The 24,357-nt window shown below is 42.6% G+C and overlaps 1 protein-coding gene across 2 annotated transcripts in view; it reads left to right on the top strand.

The window, feature by feature from the left end:
- The first annotated feature begins 1,597 nt into the window (after positions 1–1,597).
- Smyd1 (SET and MYND domain containing 1) overlaps positions 1,598–24,357 on the top strand; it is a 52,809-nt gene continuing 30,049 nt past the window's right edge. Inside the window, exon 1 of one of the 2 annotated variants that reach the window (XM_008836722.3) lies at positions 1,598–1,821. In XM_008836722.3, coding sequence (XP_008834944.1) covers positions 1,685–1,821 — 137 coding nt within the window. In that variant the 5' untranslated portion in view covers positions 1,598–1,684. The remainder of the gene's footprint in view (positions 1,822–24,357) is intronic. The other variant, XM_008836723.2, reaches the window with a different exon arrangement.

Here is a 24,357-nt window from a genome sequence, read left to right as displayed (position 1 = left end):
TGAACTGCTCTCCAAGCCCCCACCTCTTTTTAAAAAAAAATTATCTTTTTGAGACAGGGTCCCCCTGCAGCCCCAGCTGGCCTGGAACTCACTATGTAGACCAGGCAGGCCTTGAACTCACAGAGATCCGCCTGCCTCTGCCCCCTAAGTGCTGGTATTAAAGGCGTTTGCCATCATGCCCAGGAGAAAAATATTTTTTTAAAGGGGGGGCTGGTGCCAGGTGTTGTGGTGCACACCTGTAGTCCCAGCACTTGGGAGGCAGAGGCAGGTGGATCTCTGTGAGTTCGAGGCCAGCCTGGTCTACATAGTGAGTTCCAGGTCAGCTGGGGCTACAAAAAGACCAAAAAAAAAAAAAAAGTTTTCTTATTTAACGAATCATGTCTTAATGTGATGCCACCTCTCACCACTGTGGCATTAAGGATTAAGTTTTCCAACCCATGAACTTCGAGGGACATGTTCAAATCATAATGCCCTAGAATTAGAACATATGACATGAGAGATAAGCCACAGCTCTGGATCTGCTAGCGTCTTTCTTTTTCAAACTCAATGAGATTTGTCTGATAGCCAAGGAGTGGTGTGCTAAGTTTATAGGGATTTTAGAATTGTCCCTCTGTGAAGCCCTCCCTACTGGGTGAGAAGAAGGACAGAGCACAGTGGTATTTTCTTGGCAGCAGATTCATATTGAAGGAAAGTTTGATATAAAGGTAGAGATGGGAGTTCTTTTCTTTTTAAAAATTGTGTGTGTGTGTGTGTGTGTGTGTGTGTGTGTGTGTGTGTGTTTCTTCACAGGGACCAGAAAAGGACATCAGATCCCCTGGAGCTGGAGTTACAGGTGGTTGTGAGCCATCTATGGGTTCTGGGAACCAAACTTGGGTCCTCTGGAAGAACTGTAAGCATTCTTAACCAGTGAGCCATCTCCAGCCTAGGGGCTTGTTATTCTCAAAGCCTGACTTCTCTATGTCTGGCATACACCTAGTTCTCCTGCACCATTAGTGATCAGATCACTTACCCAAGATGCCTTGGGGCGGGCTGCTGTGAGAGACTGGGGTGATATTGGAAAGAAGTTTCTTTGAGACTGAATGGCTCATTTCAGCTTCTGTTATTTCCAGCCTCAAGGAGAGATTGGAGATGGGGTGGGGGAAAGGGCCCATCTCACTTGAGAAAGTCTGTGTCTGACAGCTGAAGGGTCCCAGAGCAGCAAATATCACCTTGGCTCTTCTCTTGGACCACTTCAGTTGTCTGCTTTTGATTGACAGGGGCATCTGGAGGCTAAAAATACTCTACTGACCAAGTGCTGTCTATTCCAAGTCAGGCCGAATATGACTGCAGTCCGCAGTGTAGGACATGCAAGGAGTTTCTTCTTTCAAAGGAGCTTTTCAAAACCTGTCAGGCCCCATGTCAGGACCACACCGGTACATGTCATTTTCTGTCCTGGCTGCTTTGCTGGGTGATGAATGAGGCCACTGTCTTTTTGTCTCTTCCCTGCAGGAATGGTGGTGGAGGTGGAGGAATAGGAGGAGGAGGAGGAGGTGAGGGCCCAGCTCTGGAGAGGGGGAGGGAAGGGGAGGTGGCCTGTCCATTTATAGTCCTGCTCTTTGGGATGCTGAAGGTGCTAAATAGCAGCAAGGACAAGAGGCTTGGCTCAGTGTGAGATACCCACTGTGCTGGCCCGACAGGCTCTGGGATGACAATAGAGAGCATGGAGAACGTGGAGGTCTTCACTTCTGAGGGCAAAGGCAGGGGTCTGAAGGCCACGAAGGAGTTCTGGGCTGCAGACGTCATCTTTGCCGAACGGGCTTATTCTGCCGTGGTTTTTGACAGGTAGGACATGTGGGAACTGGCCTTCTTTTCCCTTCTTAGTGTGACTGGTACCAAGCTCTCAAATACTTGGCCCCAGAATCATCAGGAGAAGGGGTAGAGTTCATGGGGCCCTTAACCAAATGATACTTCTCATGGCTGCTTGCTTGCCTTAGCCTCTTTCCTGCAGGGAGTCATTGCCTGGAACTTTCTGTTGTCCCCAGCAGGGTGGTGAAGGTGAGCAGGGGCCTTGAGCGCTTTGTCCAAGTCCAGGTGAACTTGCTGAGGGACTCTGCTGGGGGTGGGCATGTGGGTGTGATGCAGGGGGAAACATTTCTTACAAAAAACTCCTTCAGCTTCTTCGGATGTATAAAAGAGGCTAAACATCAGTACAAATCTATTAGAATTTAAACACTTGCTGAGACTTTAAGGAATTCATTGTAAGTACATAAGTAATTCAAGAATTCATTTACTTTCCAAAAGTTAGAATCTTGTCCAATTTTAGTCCTCAGAGATAACCTGTGTGATGACTTAAACAACTTCTTTCTAGAACAGTCTTATACTATTTTAAACATTGAATTGCATTTATCAAAATGGATAGCCATAGTCTGTCTTTTTACCTTTTATAGAAATGGATCATATCAGAACTTGCTCATTTCCTTAAACAATATGTTTTTGATGTCTATTTTATGGAAACAATGTCTTCAGATATCATCTTTATTTTCATTACATCTTTTATTTTACTCTCTCTCTCTCTCTCTCTCTCTCTCTGTGTGTGTGTGTGTGTGTGTGTGATTGTGTGCACATGGAGGTCAGAGAACAACTTTGGCAGTCAGTTCTCTCCCTCTACCATCTGGATCCTGGGATCCAACTCAGGTCATCAACCTTCGCAGCAGGCACCTTTACCTGCTGAGCCATTTCCCAGTCCTTCTTGTATACCCTTTAAAAGTAACACCTAAACTTTAAACTTTTTCTTGTTTCTTTCTTTTTATTTTTGTGTGTGTATGTATGTGAAGGTGTGTGTGCATGTGGAGGCTAGAGGCCAATGGTGGGTATATTCTTCAATCACTCTTGAAGCTGTGTTTGAGATAAAATCATCTCTCACAGAATGTAGAGCTCAGCTACTAGACTGGCTGGCCAGGAAGCCCAGGGGATCATCCTGTCTCCACATCCCCAGTGCTGGGACTACAGGTGTGCACCCCCATGTCCAGTGTTTTTTGTCTTTTGTTTTTTTTTACGACAGGGTCTCCCTGTAGCTCCAGCTGGCCTAGAACTCATGATGTTGACCAGGCTGGCCTGGATCACAGAGATCCACCTGCCTCTGCCTTTGAGTGCTGGAATTAAGGTGCATGCTACCACACCTGGCCTTAAATACCTTTTTTTTGTTTGTTTGTTTCATGTCCAGTTTTTTAGGTGCTGGGGATCTGAACTCAGATACATATTCTTGCATGCAATTACTTTACTGACTGGACCGTCTCCCCAGCCTCTTGTTTCTTTATTTTTATTTAGTTCCTGTTGTTATTGCCTTCATTGATTTTTCAATTTTAGTTAATTATATATCAATTAGAATGAGAAAATGAATGGTTTTTATCCTTGAGTGACTCAGGCTTTAGCAAGGAGATGAGATAATATCTTTTTTTTCCTGATTGTTCCTTGAAGATTCTTGCAGACCCTCAAAGTAGAACTTCCATCTTTTGCAAATGATGGAGCAAAGTTGATAGTAATGTGAGTAAAATTATGTCATCACTATCGTCTTCATCATCTTCTCCATCTCTGTTGCCATCATCAACCACCATTACCATCACTGCCATCACCATTACCACCACCACCATCATCAAATACCATCTCTGTCATCACTATCATTCTGTTCAAATAGTGCCCATATTTAACAGATATATGATGAAAATAAAATGAGTTCAGAATTAAGCAAGTAAAGGAATTTGAAGCATGCTACAAAGTAATGTTGAAGAATCTCTTCTAATAGCCATCTACAAGTAATGAGAATGGTGCCGGGTATGGTGGTGCATGCCTTTAATCCCAGCACTTGGGAGGCAAGAGGCAGGTGGATCTCTGTGAGTTCAAGGCCAGCCTGGTCTACATGGTGAGTTCTAGGTTAGGTGGGGCTACAGGGAGACCCTGTCTCAAAAAAAAAAGCAAAAGGAAAAAGAGATTGAGTTTATAGTTTGGTTGTAGAACATATTCTTAACATATACAAGGCCCTGGGTAAGAATCCTACCATTGTAGGAAAAAATGTTCAGAATACACATGCATATATATGTATATATATTTAATCGAAAGGTTAAGTGACTAGTTGGTCACACTGGAGTTATAGAGTCATATTTCATGTCAACTGGGAAGGAAAGCAAGCCCTAGGAATCAGAACTCAAGACGTATAAAAGCTATGGGCTGGAGAAATGGCTCAGTGGGTAGGAGCACTTGTTGCTTTTCCAGAGAACTGTTGTTTTATTCCCAACATCCACACAGAAGCTAACAACTGCCTGCACACATGTGGTAGACATATACACACTAAGGCATACATACACATAAAGTTTTAAAAATCTTAAATTTTTTTTTCTTTTTTTAACGTGTATGAGTGTAATGCTTCCATGTGTTTAAGTGTGCACGTATTGTGCAATGCCTGTGGAGGTCAGATGAGGGCGTTGGATCCCCTGGAACTAGAGTTACAGGTGGTTATTAGCTGCCATGTGGGTGCTGGGAATTGGGTCCTCTGTAAGAGCAGTCAGTGCTCTCAACCACTGATCCATCTCTCCAGCACTAAATAATTCTTTTTTTAAAAAATGTTGTATAGGCCCTGGATAACTCCTTAACATGCACTTCAGTCTTGTGATATGTCAAATGTAATTTTGCTTAAAAATGTAATGAACCCAGGATTCACACATTCTCAGAAAGTGCTCACCACTGAACTATATCCCCGTTTGTGCTTATCACATGTGAATAGATTTTTATAATATGCTTTGTTTAAGATCTCCTATAGCTTAGGCTGGCCTCAAACTCTCTATATAGCTGAGGATGGCTTTGAGCTCTTGATCTTCCTGACTCCATTTCCCAAGTGCTAGGATTATAGGCATATGCCATGACACCTGAATTATAATTTGCTTTTGAAATTATTATTGATTTTCACTTTACTCTTAAAATTTTTTAGGTTATAAAGATATTTAACACTACTAAATGTCAGGCTCCAAGCTTTTCCCCCCAGGGTACCTGAATGTTTTTAAGCTCTTTTTTTTTTGGTCTTTTTGAGACAGGGTCTCCCTGTAGCAGCTCACCTGGAACTCACTATGTAAACCAGGCTGGCTTTGAACTCACAGATAGTCACCTGCGTCTGCCTCCCAAGTGTTGGGACTAAAGGTGTGCGCCACCACGCCTGGCTACTTTTATACTGAGCCCCTGTTGCCTGTGGGTGGAAGGGTGCTTGGAGTGCTATCTAGAGATGAAAAGAGCCATTTTCCAGGTCTTTCCCCATCTCCTGAGGAAAATTTACTGAGAATGCTGTATACAGAACCAGGAAAGGGAGGGGAATTGAGCCATAAGACCCTGAAGAGCTCTTCCAGTCTGAGATTCTGTGGGTTGGAGAGGGCTCCAATGCAGTGAGAGGAGTTCTAGACTAATAGGGTGGAGCTTATTCTCACTATTATTTTAATGTAATACCAATACAATAAATGGTACAGTAATGCTGACTATGGACAGTGCTAAGAACCCAAAACATTAAATTTCTTTTTATTTTTTTTGAGGCAGGGCCTTTTTATGTAGCCCATACTGTCCTCCTCCCTCAGCTTCCTGGATGCTGGATTACAGGCATATGGCCCACATCCAGCTCAATTATTCTTCTGAAAGAAAATATTTATTATTTATTTATGTGTGTATGGTGTGTCTCTGTGTATGTGAGTGCAGTTGTTGACAGAGGCCAGAAGAAGATGTCAGATCCTCCAGAGCTGGAGTTACAGGGGATTGTGAGCCACCCAACAGTGTACTGGGGACCAAACTCTGCTTTTAACTGCTGAGCCCATGATCCAGCCCTTCAACAATTTATCTAGACTCTGGATTCTCCATGGCTCCTAAGCTAGGAAATATCCATAACTGGAAGGTCAAAGTTTGGGGTAGATGTGTATATGTGATTTTATTCAAGGAGAAAGTCAATATCTTTTACTGTTTTCAAATGGTCCTCAGCACAGAAGTAGAGATCCATGGAGTTTATTCACTCCTATCTGAAACTGAGACCGAATGGGGTTATGGACCTTCTTTGGGTCACACATAGGGCAAGACCGAATCTTCCCTTATGTCTAAGTCATCACTTCTCATTGCACTCCCCAAACAAGTGGCCTTTATTTATTGCTTACTTATATTTTTCACTTTGTTTATTTTTCAGTGCAATTAATATGATTTAGTGTTAGTAAAAGAAAGGGCAGATCTGGGGATATAACTCAGTGACAAAGAGCTTGCCCAGCATGGATGGAAAAGGGCATGTACTATCAACATTAGAAAAATCAAAAATTGATTCTGGAGCCAGAGAATTGTTAGGCCCAGAAAATCAGGTAAGAAACAGGAATATGGGAGCTGGAGGGATGACTTGAGGGTCAAGAACTTTCTGTGCAAGCGCGAGGCCCTAAATTTAGATTCTAAGAACCCATGTAAAACCAGATGTGGTAGTGCATCTGTAATCCTAGCTTTTCTATAGTAAGGTGGGAGGTGGTGATAAGTATCCCCAGAAGGGGGCTTGAGAGGTAGCTCAGTGGTTAAGAGCACTGGCTTCTCTTGCAGAAGACCCAGGGGGTTCCCAGCACCCACATGGCCTCTAACAGTTGTCAGTAACTCCAGTTCAGAGGATCTGAAGCCCTCTTCTGGCTTCTGTGGGCATTACAAGATGTGGGTGCACTTACATACATGCAGACAAAGCACCCATACATATAAAACAAAATAAATATTTTTAAAAAGAAAGAGAAAAGAATATGTACATGGCTAAAAAGAAAAGAAGGTGCTTATAATAGTAAGTCAATATGTTGTAGTTACCTATTACTATAACAAACTGCCATAATCTCAGTGGCTTAAGACAATATGGATTCTCTATATAGTCTAGGATTAGAAATCTAAAATGGGTTGATGATTCTGTGTTGTCTTGCTCTTTCCAGCTTTTAGAGCCTGCCCCAGACAGAAAGAAGGCTTACAGCTTCCTTTCTATGTCTTTAAGGCCAGCAGTATAATATCTTCATTCCTTACCACCTGTGATTACATTACTACCCAGACAATTCAGGAGATGGTCCCCATCTGCAAAATCCTTTTTGGCATATTCCCAGGTTCTGTGGATTAGGATGCTAACATTTTTTAGAGGCCACTTCCCAGCCTACACAAACCATACCTCATTATATGAGTTTTCTATATTAATCCAATTCATCACAAAATATATTAGTGAGTTCAAGGCTAGCCTGGTCTATCGAGTTCCAGGCCAGTGAGGGCTACATAGTGAGACTGTCTTAAAAAATAATAATAAGGCCAGGTGTGGTGGTGCACGCTTTTAATCCCAGCACTTGGGAGGCAGAGGCAGGCATATCTTTGTGAGGTCGAGGCCAGCCTGGTCTACATAGTGAGTTCCAGGACAGCTGGGGCTACAAGGAGACCCTGTCTCAAAAAACACACACACACAAAAGGCAATTATTTTCAAACTTCTGAGTTTGAATATTATTTAGTAAAATTTAGTAATATAGCTTGCAATAGTTTGTGTGGTAGAGCAGCGTATCTTGTTACTGGATTTTTTTTTTTCTTTTCTTCTTTTATTTTGAGACAGTGTCTCATGTAGCCCAGGCTGCCCTCGAAGTTGCTATGTATCAGAGAATGACCTTGAACTCCCAGTCCTCCTGCCTCCACTGCTTGGAGTCGCTACACTCATTTTATTTTAATGTGGTATTGGGGATGGAACCCAGGACTTCATATATGCTAGGCAGGCACTCTACCAACACAGCTACATCTCCAGCCCCCCTCCCCCTGCCCATTGGAATTTTTTCTATTAAGTACTGAGGGATGACCTCAGGGTCTGTACATGTTAGGCAAGTGTTGTGCCACTGACCTGTACCCCAACCCCCCTTTAAAATTCTATAAATAAAAATTTGACCAGTTCCTAAAGATTCTGGTTAACAAGTTGAAAGTGTGCAAGGATTATGCATCTTTATGTGTATAGGTAAAATGGGCACAAGAAAAAGTTGAATACTTTTAAAGAAAACAGCATAGGCAGGGTGTTTTCGAAAATCAAAGTGGTTATGAGCTTCTCTAGGCCCAGTGGGGACAGCTGGGCTTTTAGCGGGTGTAATTCAATGTGATCCTTCAGGAAAGCCAGGATTAGCCCTGGCATATGCATGAACACACGTGTGGCCTTTTATCTGTTAATAGCTGGTGAGTGGGTGGTGGAGGACAGTGATGTTATAAATGGAAACAATTTAATAGATAGATTAGAGACATTCTTGAGCAGTCAGTTCAGAAAATGAAGTGAACAAGTTCTGCTAAATTATTCAGGATGTTGTCTTCAATGTTTGTATTTATTGCTGGGTAACCGTAGATTTAGAATTATACTTTTAATTTGGTCACTTTTAGGTGTAGAGATATGTTGATAGGCCACACAAACTGTTGCAAGCTGTATTGCTAAATTTTACTAAATAATATTTTTTTTTACTAATTATAATTTTTTTTAGGACAGGGTATCACTATGTAGCCCTGACTGATCTGGAACTTACCATGTAGACCAGGCTAGCCTCAAACTCAGAGATCCACCTGCCTCTGCCTCCTGAATGCTGGGACTAAAGGTGTGTGTCACCATGCCCTGCTTGAAGCAAGTCTTATGTAGCTCAAGCCGGCCTTGATCTCTCTATGTAGCTGAAGATAATCTTAAACTCTCAATCCTCCTGCCTGTACCTCCCAAATGATGGATTACAAGTGTGTACTGCTGTGCCTGTCATAATTTCTTAATTATTTGAAACAGTCTCACTAAACTCTAGATCCTCCTGCATCAGCCGTCCTAGTGCTGAGGGTATAGGCCAGCAGCACTTGCCTTTTAAATCCACACTATAACAAATGGCAAATTTTCTGTAGAATGAAGTCTTCATTCATTTCCATCTGAAGCTGTGACTTGAACTTGGGATGAAGGGTGTGGACACAGCTGGAGCACAGACTGTATCCAGGCATGCATCACATCTTGTGAATTGTGATAAAGAAAATATTGAGAGTTGGTTGTTTAAATAAATATTTTTGGGACTGGAGAGATGGCTCAGTTGTTAAGAGCACTGACTGCTCTTGCAGAAGACCAGGTTCAGTTCCCAGCAGTGACATGGCAACTAACACCTGTCTAAAACTCCAGGTCCAGGGGATCCTACGCCCTCTTCTGGCCTCTGTGGGCACTGCATGCACATAGTGCACTTAACATATGTGTAGGTTAAACACTTATACACATAATAAAAATAAAAAGCAGTTATCATTTTGTGTGTGTACTTGCCTATGTGTGTTGTGGGCAGAGGTTGATATATGATGTCTTCCTCTATCACTTCCTACCTTAAATTTTTTTAAAGCCAATTCTTTTTAAAAATATTTTCTTTATTATTTTTATTTTTTGTGTATGAGTGTATTGCCTGCATGCATGTAAGTGCACCCGTGTCATACAATGCAGGGAGGCTTCGGATTCCCCTGGAACTGGAGTTAAGGATGGTTTGTAGCTGCCATGTGGGTGCTGGGAATTGAACCTGGTTCCTCTGCAAGAGCAGTCAGTGCTCTTAACCACTGAGCCATCTCTCCAGCCCTCCACCTTAAATTTTTTTATTTACTATTATTGTATGTGTGTGCACGTGTGTGTGCTTATGTGTGTGTGTGTGTGTGTGTGATGTGTGTATGTGTGAGTGTGGGTGCATGTGTGGCATGATGCACATGTAGAGGTCAAAGAAGAAATTTTGAAAGTGGTTCTTTCCTTCCACTGTAGATAGAGATTGAACACAAGTTGTCAGGCTTACTTGGTGTTTTTGTTTACTGAGCCATCTCATCAACCCTCTCCACTGTATTTACTGTTATTTTAATTTAATTTAATTTTTCTTTTTTGAGACAGGATCTCACTATGTAGGCTTTCCTGGAGCTCCCTATGTAGATCACGCTGGTCTACAAGCCTCAAATTCACCAAGATCTACCTGCTTCTGTCTCCCACGTCCTGAAATTAGGGACATGTACCACCATACCTGGCTCCATTTTATTTTTTAAATTTTTTAAAAATGTGTATGAGTGTTATGCCTGCATGTATATAAGTGTGCTTGTGTTGTACAATGCCTGTGGAGGACAGGACAGAAAAGGGCGTTGGATTCCCTGGAACTGGAGTTATGGACAGTTGTTAACTGCCATGTGGGTGTTGGGATTTGAACCCTGGGTCTTCTACAAGAGAAACCAATGGTGTTAACCACTGAGACATCTCTCCAGCTCCCCCCACCTTATTTTTTGAGTCAGGGTCTCTCACTGAACCTGAAACTCATGGGTTCAACTAGGTTAACTGACCAGTGAGCCTCACGGAGCTGCCTGTTTTCACCATTCCCACCAAGTACTGAGGTTATAGGCATGCACTGCCATAGTCAGCATTTGTGTGGATGTTGGGGATTTGAACTTAGGTTCTTTAAAATATAGTATTACATTTATTTAGAGTGTGTGTGTGTGTGTGTGTGTGTGTGTGTGTACATGTGCACATGTAGCATGACATACATTTGGTAGCCAGAGAAAAACTTGTTGAAGTCCTTTCTCTCTTTCACCACGTGTGTCCAGGACATTGAACTCCTGTTGTCTGGCTTGGCAACCATCACTTTTACTTGTTAAGTCATCTTGCTGGCCTGGCCCTGAATCTGGGTCTCATGCTTGTGCGGCAAGTCCTTTACCTGCTGAGCCATCTCCCCAGCCTGGTGTTTTATTTTTAAGCGTCTAGTCATGATTTAATGGACATTAAATTCAATACTTAAAAAGCATAAATGTAAAGCCCAAACTCTAACACAAAAGTAAACTACATTCATCAGTTCCAAAACATCTTTCAAAGAACTCCAGAATAAGAACTGTTCTGAGGAGCTTGGAGAGCTGCTTACAGTCTGAACTAAGTTCCAGTGTTCTTGTGACATCAATAACTGAACGAAGTTTACAAGAAAACTGTATACTCCCCAAATTTTAAGTGTTCAAATCTAATCATTTATCTACTCTTAAGAATTACCTTTTGAGGGGAGGCACAATGGTTAAGAGCACTGGCTGCTCTTGAAATGGACCTGGGTTCGATTCCCAGCACCCACATAGTGGCTATCAACCATCCATAACTCCAGTTCCAGGGATTCCAATACCTTCTTCTGACCTCCATGGACATTGCATGATACCAGTGCACTTGCATACATACAGGCACTATACTCATACACATAAAATAAAATAATAAATAAAATATTACAAAATAATTATCTGATGAGCATGGTGGTGCATACCATTAATCTCTTTAATCCCAGCACTCAGGAAGCAGAGGCAGGTGGATTTGTGTGAGATAGAGGCCAGCCTGAGATGGTCTACAGAGTGAGTTCTGGGTTAGACAGTGCTACATAGTGAGACGTTGTCTCAAAAAACAACAAAAAAGAATTATCAAATAAATGACTATTCCTAGATGGAAAAATTAATTATACACCCTCCTCCTTTTCTACTTAAAAATTTTTTATTAAATTATTCACCCATTGTGTGTATTGGAGGCTGTACATGCCAAGTTAGTTCTCTCCTTCCACCAAGGGGCTCCTGGAGATCAAACTCAGGTTGCCAGGCTTGGTGGCAAGCGCCTTTACCTGCTAAGCCATCTTGCTGGCCTGCCTTTTCCCTTTTTTTGTTTGTCCTTTTTCTCCACCATCTTACCCCATATACGTATGCTCATGTACACACACACAAGTACTTGTAAGTGTACAGAACAGTTTACTGTCTATGTTAGAGCCTTAAAAAAGTTTTCTCTTTCAGATGTGGTCTGGAAATGGAAAAAAAGACTAAATTAAAATGCCAGAGCTGGAGAGATGGCTCAATGTTTAAGAAGAGTTGCTGTTTTTCCAGAGGACCTGGGTTTTTATTCCCAGCACCCACATGGCAGCTGACAACTGTTTGTAGCTCCAGTTTCAGGGGAGCCAATGCCCTCTTCTGGCCTCTGTGGGCATTGCATGCATGTGGTGCACTTATATACATGCAGCCAAAACACTCATACACACATAAAATAAAAATATGTTAAAAATATTAATAAAATCACAGATATTTCTATATTGTTTTGAAAAAAATCACATATACACACAAAACAGTCAATGCATATATTGTCACACTATAACTTTATGGCTGAGCATAAAGTTATGGTTATGTTAAAACAAAAGATAACCATAGATGTCATTTTCTGAACAAATCTCTTGAGGAGCATGTGGACTTGCTGGGATTTCTGCTTCTCCTGCTTGGCTTTTTCTGTCATTTCTTTAGAGACAGTGTCAACTTTCTTAGCATCTTCCTGGCCTTGGTTTAGTTCTGGAAGGCAGTCTTTAGGCACATTCTAGCCCCATATGTCTTAATAGAAAGGTCTTCAAGCCTAAGCATTTCTTGATATATTTCAGGTGACTATTCCTCAGGCCCAGGTGCTTCTTGGTTTGTTTTATGAGAGGAGACTTTTGTCATCTTTTTGTGCCTTATGAGGAAAGTATTCAGGTGCAGAGGCTTCTTGGTATGTTTTATAGAACATGATTCTTTTATTTCGGGAAAGAAAGCTTCAGTGTATTATTCCTTAAGCTGGCTTAGAAGCAAATTCCTCTGGTCCAGCTCTTTCCTAGTCTTTGTCAAGAGGACAGCCTTCAGGCACTGACTGGGTGCTTCTGGAGCATCCTTCCAATTCTTGTAGAAGGAAGGACTGGGAACAGCTGTCTCCTGGTGTGTCTTAGGAGAGAGGACTTTGGGTTCAGCTACATCTGTTTGAAAGGATGGTCTTGAAGCAAACCTATTTTTAGGCACATTTTGGGAGAGAGCCCATCAGGTGTGCCACATGTTGGCATGTTTCAGAAGAATGGTTCTGTAGCACTGCTTCCCGGTATTCTGGTATTTAATGCTCAATTCTTTCTTTCTTTTTTTTTGGTCTTTTTGAGACAGGGTCTCCCTGTAGCTCCAGCTGTCCTGGAACTCACTATGTAGACCAGGCTGGCCTTGAACTCACAGAGATCCACCTGCCTCTGCCTCCCAGGGCTGGGATTAAAGGCGTGCGCCACCATGCCCGGCTAATGCTTTCTTTTTTAAAAACAATTATTTTTATTTTATGTATTTGAGTGTTTGCACCCGTGTTGTGCAATGCCCCCTGGAATTGGAGTTATAGACTGTTGTTAGCAGCCATGTGGATGTGGGAACTGAATCAGGGTCCTCTGCAAGAGCAGTCAGTGCTTTTAACCACTGAGCCATCTCTTCAGGACCAATGCTTTTCCTTTTTTAAAAAAACCAAAAAACAAAGATTTGTTTTTATTTGTGTGTGTGTGTATGTGTGTGTGTGTGTGTGTGTGTGTGTGTGTGTGTGTGTGTGTGTGTATGTGTGTATGCTCATGGGGGCCAGAAGTGGGTGTTGGATGCCCTGGATCTGGAGCTACAGTCTCCAGAACCACCTGACAATATGGGTACTGAGAACTGAACTTGAGTCCTCTGGAAGAGCAGCAAGTGCTCTTGACAGCTGAGCCATCTCTCCAGTTGCAGGTTGACGGGCTTCCTTCTCTGTGGATGACAGGCTTTCTCCAACGTTTCCTTTTCTGTTTGTTATGGGGGCTTCACTTCTGGTTCACATTTGTTTCTTCCAGCTTCTTTGATCTCCTCCTGTTCTCTGCCACTTGGCTTTTTTTCTGCTCTTGAAGGCTTCCCCTCATGAGGTTTGCATTCTGGTGCTTCAGTTTTTCTTTTCCTGAGTTGTTCTCTGTTTCACAGACTCCCAGGTTCCAGTGACTTCTGAAACAGTCTTTTGGAGGACAGTTAGGTGTCTGGTGGAGCCTCAGCTAAGTTTGATCCTTTCTCAAGCCCATCTTGCTGCATTCTTCCTGGTACTTGCTCTGACTTCCATAGGTAGCTTGAAAGCCTTTGGTTATTCAGTGTTCTTCCCCATTCTGGCATCTAGGCAGCGAGTGCCTCCATCTCAAATCCTTTGGAGCCACTGCTGTTCTGCATAGCCCTACTCTCCTGGCTCATTGAAGTTGGTGTTTGAATAAAAATGACATTAAAAATAAGTAGACAGGGCTGGGGAGCGGGACCAGTGGGTTAAGTGCGTGCTGCATAACACGAGGACCTGAGTTTGGTCCCTGTCACCTATGTGAAAAACTGGGTATGGCGGCACACATCTAAAACTCCAGCTCTTGGGAGAGTGAAGACAGGAGGATCCCAAATGCTTGCCAACCAGCTAGTCTAGTCAAAACAGTGACCTCCAGGTTCAATGAGGGACAATGTCTCGAAAAATAAGGTAGAGATCAGTAGAAGAAGACACTTACTGTTGAGCACTCATCTTTGCATGTGGCATACATTCATAACACACACACACACACATATATAGAGAGAGACAGAGAGAGAGAGAGAGTTGAGTTGGTAGTATTTGCCTATAATTCTAGTACTCAGGAGGTTAAGGCAGGCAGGCCACAAATTTGAGATCAATCTGGGCTACATGGGGAGACCCTGTCTCAAAAACCAACCAAACAAACACACAAGACAGGAAAAACAAAGTAAAATATAGAGACAATCCCTAAACTTGAACACAGAAGCTGTGCTACCTAATTTGTGTCTAGATATGTAACAGTCAGTGCAAACATGGGTACAGCAAGTGTCGACATGGACCATTGAAAGGCCCTATTAGGCAGCAAAATGCACTTTCCAATTCTGGTCTCGTTACTCCTTTCTGCAGATGCCTTCAGTGACTCCCCTTTGCCTACAGGAAAAGGATGTACTACTGAGAGTGCCCTTCCACCCCCACCCTGGGTCTGGTCTTTCCAACCTCATTTCCCAGATTGTGCATCCTATGATCTCCCCAACATATACTCTGCTTTCCTCTGTGTGTCTGCAAGCCACCTGCTCTCCAAACCTTTCCTTACTTCAGTGTCTTTTCTCAGAAGACTTTGGCCTTCTTGAGTCAAAGCTAAGCCCATCTTTAGAAGTCAGAGCAATGCCTCTTTACCATTTAGCTAATTGAGCTCCTGGATTCCTCGCCTTGCCTACCTTGGTGGAAATAGAGTCTCCCTTCCTTGTCCTTGATAGAAAGTTACTTCTAGTTGTGGACTGCAGGCCTGACCTTCTTCATGTGTGTTGTCATTCCAACTCAGCCTGGGGGTCTACTGGGAGGCAGGGTCTGTGTCTCAATGCACAGAATGTAAAGATGCTCAATAAATATTTGTTAAAGGGAAGAAAAATGGAAGGAGTGAGAAAGGAAAGAGGGAAAGAAGGAAGAAAACGAAGAAATGGAAAAAGGGACTCAAAATACAGTCAAGTTTTCTGGATACCTTAGGGATGGGTTATTCCTTAAGACACCCCCCATTTTTGAGGAAACCTTCTAGCAGGCTGAAGGTTTTGGGAATTATTTTGTTTTTGAGACTTAATCTCATGTGGCTCAGACTGGCCTTATACTCATTATGTAGCCAAGGATGACTTCAAATTTCTGATTCTTGTGCCCCAACCTCACACATTCTGGGATTATAGGCCTGCATCACTATGCCAATTTTATGTGGTACTAGGGATCCAACCCAGGGCTTCTCCCATCCTAGGCAAACAGTCTGACAACTGAGCTACACCCCTAGGCTCCAGGCCGTTTTTAAGAAGTCTGGAGAGACAGAATCATCAACCAAATCCTCTTTGGTATTTTTGCAGGACTGTGTGTCATGTCACTGTACAGACACCTTGTCTTTGCATTTATCTGCCAGTGACTGACTCTCTCCATACAAGGAGCTTCTCACATCTGCCATTCTAGTCCTCTTGACTCTGACAGATGACAGAACCCAGGACGGGGCTGCAGAGTGAGGTGTGACTGGAGATTTTTGAGGGTCAGGGCATATTGCAGACTTCAAGCAAAGCAAGAGGGCCATGTAGAGGCATCTGCTATTTGTGCTGGGAGCAGTGGCCAGGAGCAGGGACTTATGAGAGTAATATTGCTCTGGGGACAGTCATCACCAGCACTCCAAAGAGCTGTCAAAACTGAAAAAGAGAATAGATAGAGGGCCCAAGAGATGGCTCAGCGGTTAAGAGCACTGACTGCTCTTGCAGAGGATCCAGGTTCAATTCTTAGCACCCACATGGTGGTAGACAATTGTTGGTAATGCCAGTTTGAGGGGAATCCGACACTCTCTTCTCATCTCTGTAGGCATTTGTATGACATGGGTGCACTTGCAGGCAATGCACACATACACATACAATAAAAATAAATAAGTAGGGCTGGAGAGATGGTTCAGCAGTTAAGAACACTGGTTGTTCTTGCAGAAGACCCGGGTTTGAATCCCAGCACCCACATGGCAGCTAACAACTGTCCATAACTCCAGTTCCAGGGGATCCGACGGCCTCTTCTGTTTTCCAAGGGCATTGCACGACATGGGTGCACTTACCTACACGCAGGCAATACACTCATACACATAAAAATAATAAATAAAATATTAAAAAAGATTTAAAAAATAAGTAAATAGATAATAAATAAATAAATAAAGAGACTAGCTAGAAACATCACTTTGAAAATTGTCAAAATTAGAAGGATAGAATCACAGTTTTAGAAGGGTAAAAACCCGGTTAGAAAGTCACAATCCTAGTTAGAAGGGCAGAATCCCAGTTAGAAAGGCAGAATTCCAGTTAGAAGGGCAGAACCACAGGCTCCACCCAGACCTGGAATTAGAACCTTAATTTTATAAGACCTCTGAAGATGAGTGCCGCACAGGAAAGTTTGAGAAGTTTAGTAGGGCTGGTCTACATCTGCATGCTTCCCCATCCCAGCTTCGTGGCTGAGCCTTGGCAGAAGTTCAGATGATAAAGAAAAGGCCATCCTCCTCTCAGGGAGACTCATTGAGAAGGGAACCTGTCATCCTTCCTGTTTTTTAGATATTTTGTTGCTATTTTAAAATGTGTGTGTGCATCTGCATGGGTGTCTCCGAAGCTGGTGGAGAGCATCAGATCCCCTGGAGCTGCAGTTACAGGCAGTTGTGAGCTATCTGATGTAGGTGCTGGGGACTGAACTCAGATCTTCTGCAAGGGCACTAAGTACTCTTGACCACTGAGCCATCTTTTCCACCCTTTGTTTCCTTCATCCATGGCTGTACGTCTAAGCAAAATTGTAGAATGGAATTTAAATCATATTCATGAGTATGGAGGGAGTATTTGGTGGTTCACATTTGGAATGCACTATGTATTCACAAGAAAACAATCGTTACAAATTGATCACTTTCATTTTTATGAAAAGTAATGAAGAGTTTCTTACAGTGAAGTAAAAAATTTTTTTTTTTTTTTTTTTTTTTTTTTTTTGCAAATATCTCATGGGATAAAATGATGGGTGTCCTAATTTTATTTCTGTTGATGTGATAAAATACCAAAACGAAGAGCAATTTAGGGGAAGTCAGGGTTTATTTGACTATTAGGTTACAGGGAAGTCATTTTGGGGGAGTCAAAACAGAAACTTAAGCCGCTAGTTACATCACATCTACAATCAAGAGCAAAGAAACACTAACTCTATCCTTGCTGCTCTCAGCAGGCCTTCTCTCATACTGTTTAAGACTCCCTGTCTAGGGAATGATGTCACCCACAATGGGCTGGGTCTTCCTGTAAAAATCAACAAGCAAAATAATCCCCCACAGACATGCCCACAGGCAACTTGATCTAAGATAAGTCCTTATTAAGACTTTCTTCCCAGGTAATTTTGGGTTGTGCAAAGTTGACAGTTTTAAGTTGACAGTACAATGGAGAAATAATTTTGAGCTGGTAGTGATATTGGTTCAAAACTTAATGGTATAAGTGATTGTAAAGATCTCTGTGTCACTTTGCCACAGGTGAATATTTTAGGACCAAAGTATTCCTAGAAATTTCCTAGAGAAAAGTGTTCACACCTTTCTCTCGGCCAATGTGACTCTGAAGACATGTGGAACACAGCTGGAACTTATTCCTAGGGATACGACATATTTACAGTTCATGGCTCTATTCAAAGTCAGTTCATGGAATCCTAGAGGCAAGTGCCAGGTAAGATGTTTTCTTTCCTTAGTTAGTTTGGGAAAACTTGTCCCATAAACCACAGACGATGTGTGAGGACCAGGGAAAGGCATGGCAGGGTAGGGCAGGGCAGGACATCTGGACCACCCTTGCTTTAGGCACCCAGGGGACATCTGCTTAGAATTAAAAAGCACTCAGGAGGTGGAAATGGGAGGATCAGAAGTTCAAGATTATCCTTACCTGTGTAGTCAGTTAGGGGCTAGCCTGGGTTATATGACCCTGTGTCAAAAAGCAAATCAAGAGACTAGAGAGATGGCTCAGTGATTAAGAGTATACTGCTCTCAGGAGGACCTGAGTTACCCAGCATCCATGTCAGGCAGCTCATAATCATCTGTAACTCCAGCTCTAGGGGAATCTGATGCTTCTGGCCTCCATGGGCACCAGCATTCATGTGCGTGTGCACACACATACACACACACACACACACAGGCACACATACAGAAGTTTTGAAAACATTTTAAAAGCAAAACAAAAAAACAACAAAAATAACCAATAACCAAATGAACTAAAAGTCATTTTTTTTTTTACTATTTCCATATACCAGTGATTCTAAATAATGCCAAAGATAATGTATCTTGCCCCTCCACCAGCGATGGCATATTTTCCAAATAATTGCTGTTAACTGAGTTTCAAATTATCACCTTATTACTTGTCCTTGAGAGAGACTGCTTTTTTCCTGGGAGTTAAGCTGACAGACTCACCTGTCCCCTAACTCGTGTGGCATCAGCTACATGGATTAATTTGATAGTTGGTTTGTAAGGTGCAGAACTTCTTGTGAGCTCACTCTGGTCACAGAGCACATTGTCAATCCCTCTCTGCCATATTTGTATTTATTTATTTTTATTTTACATGTATGAGTGTATGCCTGCATGTATGTAAGTGCATCTGTGTCATGCAATGCCTGTGGAGGTCAGAAGAGGGCCTCAGATTCCCTTGAAACTGGAGTTATGGACAGTTGTTAGCCTCCATGTGGGTGCTGGGAATCCAAACCAGGTCCTCTACAAGAGCAGCTAGCGCTCTTAACTGCTGAGTCATCTCTCCAGCCCCATATTTTTATATTTTAAATAGGTAAGAAATGAGCACTGATTGTAAAGATGAAGAGATGGAGCTGTGATACTTCTGCTTTCCACATGAGACTTCCAGGTTTGTCAACAAGGTTTCCCTATGTAGCCCAGGTTGGCCTTGAACTCATGGTGCCCCTGTCTCAGCAGAGATTTTATTTGTATTTATTTGTATTTTCATTTTATTTAGTTTTTCATTTTACTTGCCTCAGCAAGTAGAGATTTTATTTGTATTTATTTACTTTTTCCTTCTTGATCATTTATTCTTTCTTGTGTTTATGCAATGAAACTCTGGAAAGGGCAAAATCTCATGTGGACCTCTCAGAAAATGTGTTTAGAGTCATTTTCTTTTGATAGAGTTGAAGTAGTAGAACGGATTCAATTGGGTTGTATTTGGTGATTACCGTCTATTGTTGTTGGCTTGCTTTTGAGGTGGGGTCTTGCTTGATAGTTCAGGCTGGCCTCCAACGTTCATCCTCCTGTTGCAGCCTTCTGAATGGTGAGATTTGTATGTAAATTTTATTATATTTTAATTAATTTATGGTGTGTGTGTGTGTATTTGTGTGTGTGTGTGTGCGCAGTCATGTGCCATAGTACAGAGATAAGAGGACAACTTGCAGGAGTCAGTTCTCTCCTTCTACCATGTGGGACCTGGGGATCAAACTCAGGTCATCAGGCTCAATAAGTGCCTTAACCCATTAAGCCATTACACTGGCCCTTAAATTTTTTTTTTATTAAAAATGCCTTGTATAAAACTATTGAATACTTTAGAAATACCTTGTATACAACTATTGAATCAATAAAAATATTTAAAAAAAATATTTTTTAGAGCTGGGTGTGGTGGTGCACGCCTGTAGTCCCAGCACTTGGGAAGCAGAGGCAGATGGATCTCTGTGAGTTCAAGGCCAGCCTGGTCTACACAGTAAGTTCCAGGCCAGCCTAACTACAGGGAGACCTTGTCTCAAAAACACCAAAAAAAAAAAAAAAAAAAAAGTTTAGGACTGAAGACATGGCTTAGTGGTTGAGTGCTTGTGGTTCTTTCAGAGGATTAGAGCTGGGTTCCCCAACACCCATGTCTGGGGGAATCACAACCTGTAGCTTCAGGAGACACAGATAGACACATAAATAAAACTAAAACAAATATCTTTTTAGACCAGGCTGGCCTTGAACTCAGAGATCCGCCTGCTTCTACCTCCCAAGTGCTAAGACTAAAGGCCTGTGCCACCACGCATGGCTCTCTAAAATAAATCTTTATTTTTTTAATTAAAATTTTTTGGATGCTGGTGATTGAACATGGGGCCTCAGTCATTTTAAGCATGCGTACCCCTACTGTGCTGAACCCCTAGCCCCCAGTAAGTAACAGTTGAAGCAGTGAAACTGATGAGAGCTGTGTACTGTAATATTTTTGTTTAGTACAAAATGTAGGTACAACACTTAATGTATCCAAAAATATGAATATATGTACATAAATAAAAATAGGAGGAGACTCTACTAGAATGCTCCAAAGATTTCAACCTGGAAATAAGCTATTAGAGCAGTCTCAGTGTGGGGTTGTTCTCTGGCGGGTGTCCCTGAACAGCCAGCCAGCATGACTGTGCTTGTTTGTAACTGCTTCCTCTTTGATCTTTTCTGGCTTGTTCCTGTTCCTTCCCTGCTTTAGGCTTATATCTGAGCTGGGTCCTCAGAAGCCAGAGGTAGGCCTCTGCCCCTCCTACTTCTTTCCCAACCTAAGTCAGGCTCTCAGATTTGCAGATGACTCAAAGCTCAGCCTTCCAGTATAAAAGATGACCGAATAAAAATTCTAAATGACTTTGACAGTTTGGAATGCTTTGCTGAAAGCAGCCAGGTAGGAATAAAGGTGAAGTCTACACTTCCAGTTAGGTAAATTAGACAGTGCTTGCTGTCTTTTGTTTGTTTGTTTGTTTTTGTTTTTTGAGACAGGGTCTCTCTATAGTCCCAGCTAGCCTGGAACTCACCTGCCTCTGCCTTCCAAGAGCTGGGATTAACAGCATACACCACCATGCCTAACTTAATGCTCACTAGCTTAATGGTGGTTTTTTTGGTTGTCATATTTGTCAGAACCTATCAGAGTGTGCATACTCTTAGAGGTGGACCTAATGCATTTTGCTTTGTGAGATGGCCATGGCCATGGCAGAATGTTGCAGTTTAGAACTTGATTATCCCTCCAAAGGCCCATGTGTTGAAGGCTCGGTCCCTAGCCTGTGGCTCTGTTGGGAGTTGTTAAAAAGTGGAGCTTGATGTAAGGAAGTAAAGTTATCTGGAGGTGTGCCCTTGAAAGGGCCATCAGGACCCTGGCTACTGCTCTTCCTCTCTGCTTCCCAGCTGCCAGGAGGAGAGCAGCGTCCTCTGCCATGCATGCTTGCCACGGCATACTACCTTTCCACAGACCCAAAAGCAAGAGGCTAACTGAGCACGGATGGAACTTCTAAAACTACAAGTCAAAGCCTTCACCTTTTAAATAGATTGGGCCATTTTTTTTTTTAAACACAGAAAGCTAACATATACTTCGTTTTGTTTAGTTTTGTTCAAACTAGGGATTGAATGTAAGCCTTGTCCATGTTAAATATGCTGCAGCTGAGTTACAAGCTCAGTCCACATGCATATATTTTAAATATATGTGGTTTAGTGTATGTCAGTTATATCTCCATAAAGCTAGAAAATTCAGTACCACATGGACAGAGGGAAACTCTGACTTGGCTGCAGTATCTTGAGAAAGCTCAGATTTAGTGACTATATTTGTAATTTGACCTTAAGATAATGGGAGTTTCTCCCAGAAAGGAACCTGTAGAGGCACACAGTCAAAACCCAGGAGATGTAAATAGAGCCCCAGCTGGACACTCTTCTTTGTTCTGATGCACCGCGGGAAGTTCACTTCCAAGATTATGTTTACTCTGACAGCTTCTGACACATATGCCAACATGGCAAAGAATTCTCATCTTTGAATCACCAGGAGACAAGACTTGAAGCCTTTTTGGATTCTAATTTACTTGTGGTCTTCAGCAGCCAAATCCCTGCTAACTTCAAATTCTTGCCAGAGAAAGCAACCCTGACTTGAGAAATTCCTAGCTCCAGGGTTTGGGAATTCCACTAAATGGCCAGGGGCCCATGGAAGCTCTGTGTGTTCTGCTGTGCTTGGATATTTATGAGCAGTGACCTTCTCAAGCAAAGTGCACTTCCATGGCATAGTTTTGATATGCTGGGGATTCCAGGTAATTGTAGGCATGCCAGGATAACCCCACTCTTCCTGTCTTGCTAGGACAACTTAGGGGACACAAGTATAAGAGTAAGGAGGGCATTATCATGAGGATAACCTTGAGTCTGCACTAACTTAAATAAGCACTGACTTTCCACACCTCCAGTTCTTTAGAATTATTGACTGATTACACCTTGCAGCAGATGAAAACAGACCAGTATGTTGAGTCAGCCAACCAGAGACCAGTAAGTGCCTGGACTCTGTGGAGCTGAGGTCCTAGCATAGAGCAGCCTTGCTTGATGCACAGCTACACTTATCTTTCTTTGGCTAATGTAGGCATATCAGCAGAAACTGCTGGAATGGTGGGAGAATTTCAGAAACCATGTTGTATAAAGACCCGTGGAAGGACCTAGGAGTGTTCAACTTGGAGAAGGGACGTGAAGGAGAAGCAGGGCAGTGGTTACCAGAGTCTTAAAATGCTGACCTGGTCAGGCTTGTTCCACTGGGCAGAGATCCAGAGGGCCAAATTAGGGCATGGGAATATGTTTTCCAGGGAGACAACATCAAACTTAACACAAGGAGAACTAATTGTTCTCCATTAGTGAACTAAATATTCTTGGATGTAGTGGATTCTTTTTACTGTGGGAATTAGAAAATTCATAGTCAGGAATGGACACAGGGATTTCTGTATTTGGAGGTTCTGTGGAAGTTTTTTTTCCTCCACACTCTAGAAGTCTTTGATTATTTTATTTTTAACTTAAAAAAGTGTGTGTGTGTGTGTGTACAGATATATAGATACCAGAGCATACATGTGGAGGTTAGAGGAAAACCTCAAATATCAGTCCTCATCTTCCACCTTGTTTGAGATAGGGCCTCTGGTTCACCGCTGCACAGGGCAGGCTGTCTGACCCGCGAGCTTCCCGGACTTCTGTCTCTGCCTTCCATTCTACCACAGGAGTGCTGGGATCACCACATCCAGCACGTGGTATGGACATCTCAACTCAGGTCCTCATTATTGTGACACAAGAGACTTACCTACAGATCCAGCTCCCCGACCCCTAGAATTCTGTGATTTTTATACTTTTGGAGACATACATGTGCATATATGTGTATGTTTTTATATATGTGTGTTTGTGAGCATGTATGTGTTTGTGTGTATATGTGTGTTTGTATGCATATGTGTTGTAATGTACATTGTATTGGTAAATTGTCATGTGTTGTTTAAGCTTGTTGAAAGTAGATTCTTCTAGTGTGGAAGGCCCTCCTGTCTCAGACCTCAGCATGTTTATTTCAAGTGTTCTCCAACACCTTTTCCTGGGATAGGTTAGCCCTCTGTGCTGGATAGCTTTGGTGTCAACTTGACACACCTGGGTTGAGGGAGACTCAATTGGGGAATTTCCTCCATTGGACTGGCCTGTGGCCATGTCTGAAGGGCATCTTCTTGATGAGTGATGTGGGAGGGCCCAGCCCACTGTGGGTGGTGCCACCCCTGGGCAGGTAGGTGGGCCTGTGTTGCATAAGAAAGCAGGCTGAGCAGGGGCCAGGGGAGCAAGCCAGTAAGCAGCATTCCTCCATGGCCTGTGCTCCAGCTCCTGCCTCCAGGTTTCTGCCCTGAGTTCCTACCCAGGGCTCCTGGATGAACTGTGACCCTGGATATGTAAGATAAATAAACCCTTTCTTCCTCAAGTTGATATTGGTCAGAGTATTTTGTCACACCAATGGAGAGAACAAACTAGGACACCCTGTAACTCTGGGATGGGGAGAGAAAAGCAGCAAACAGATAAAGAACAAAAAAACACTGTACCCTTGATAACAGCTAGAAGGTAAAGTATTTCCAACCAAGTTTACTATTGTTTATCCCATAGTATAAAAATGTCTACAATGGGAAAGAAAAGCCAAAAGCTCATCCATGGAGAGACTCCTTTGCTTGGAACTCTCATTCAGGAATGCCAGCATGACACTTTCAGCAGAATTTCCCTGGTCATTTATGCTAGATGCTTGTAAGCCCCCAATTTGATGTTATCTATCTGTTGC

This window comes from Nannospalax galili, unplaced genomic scaffold, assembly GCF_000622305.1.
Source record: "Nannospalax galili isolate Female #2095 unplaced genomic scaffold, S.galili_v1.0 scaffold138, whole genome shotgun sequence".
In the NCBI taxonomy this organism is placed as follows: Eukaryota; Metazoa; Chordata; class Mammalia; order Rodentia; family Spalacidae; genus Nannospalax; species Nannospalax galili.
This window is presented reverse-complemented; position numbering and strand designations above follow the sequence as displayed.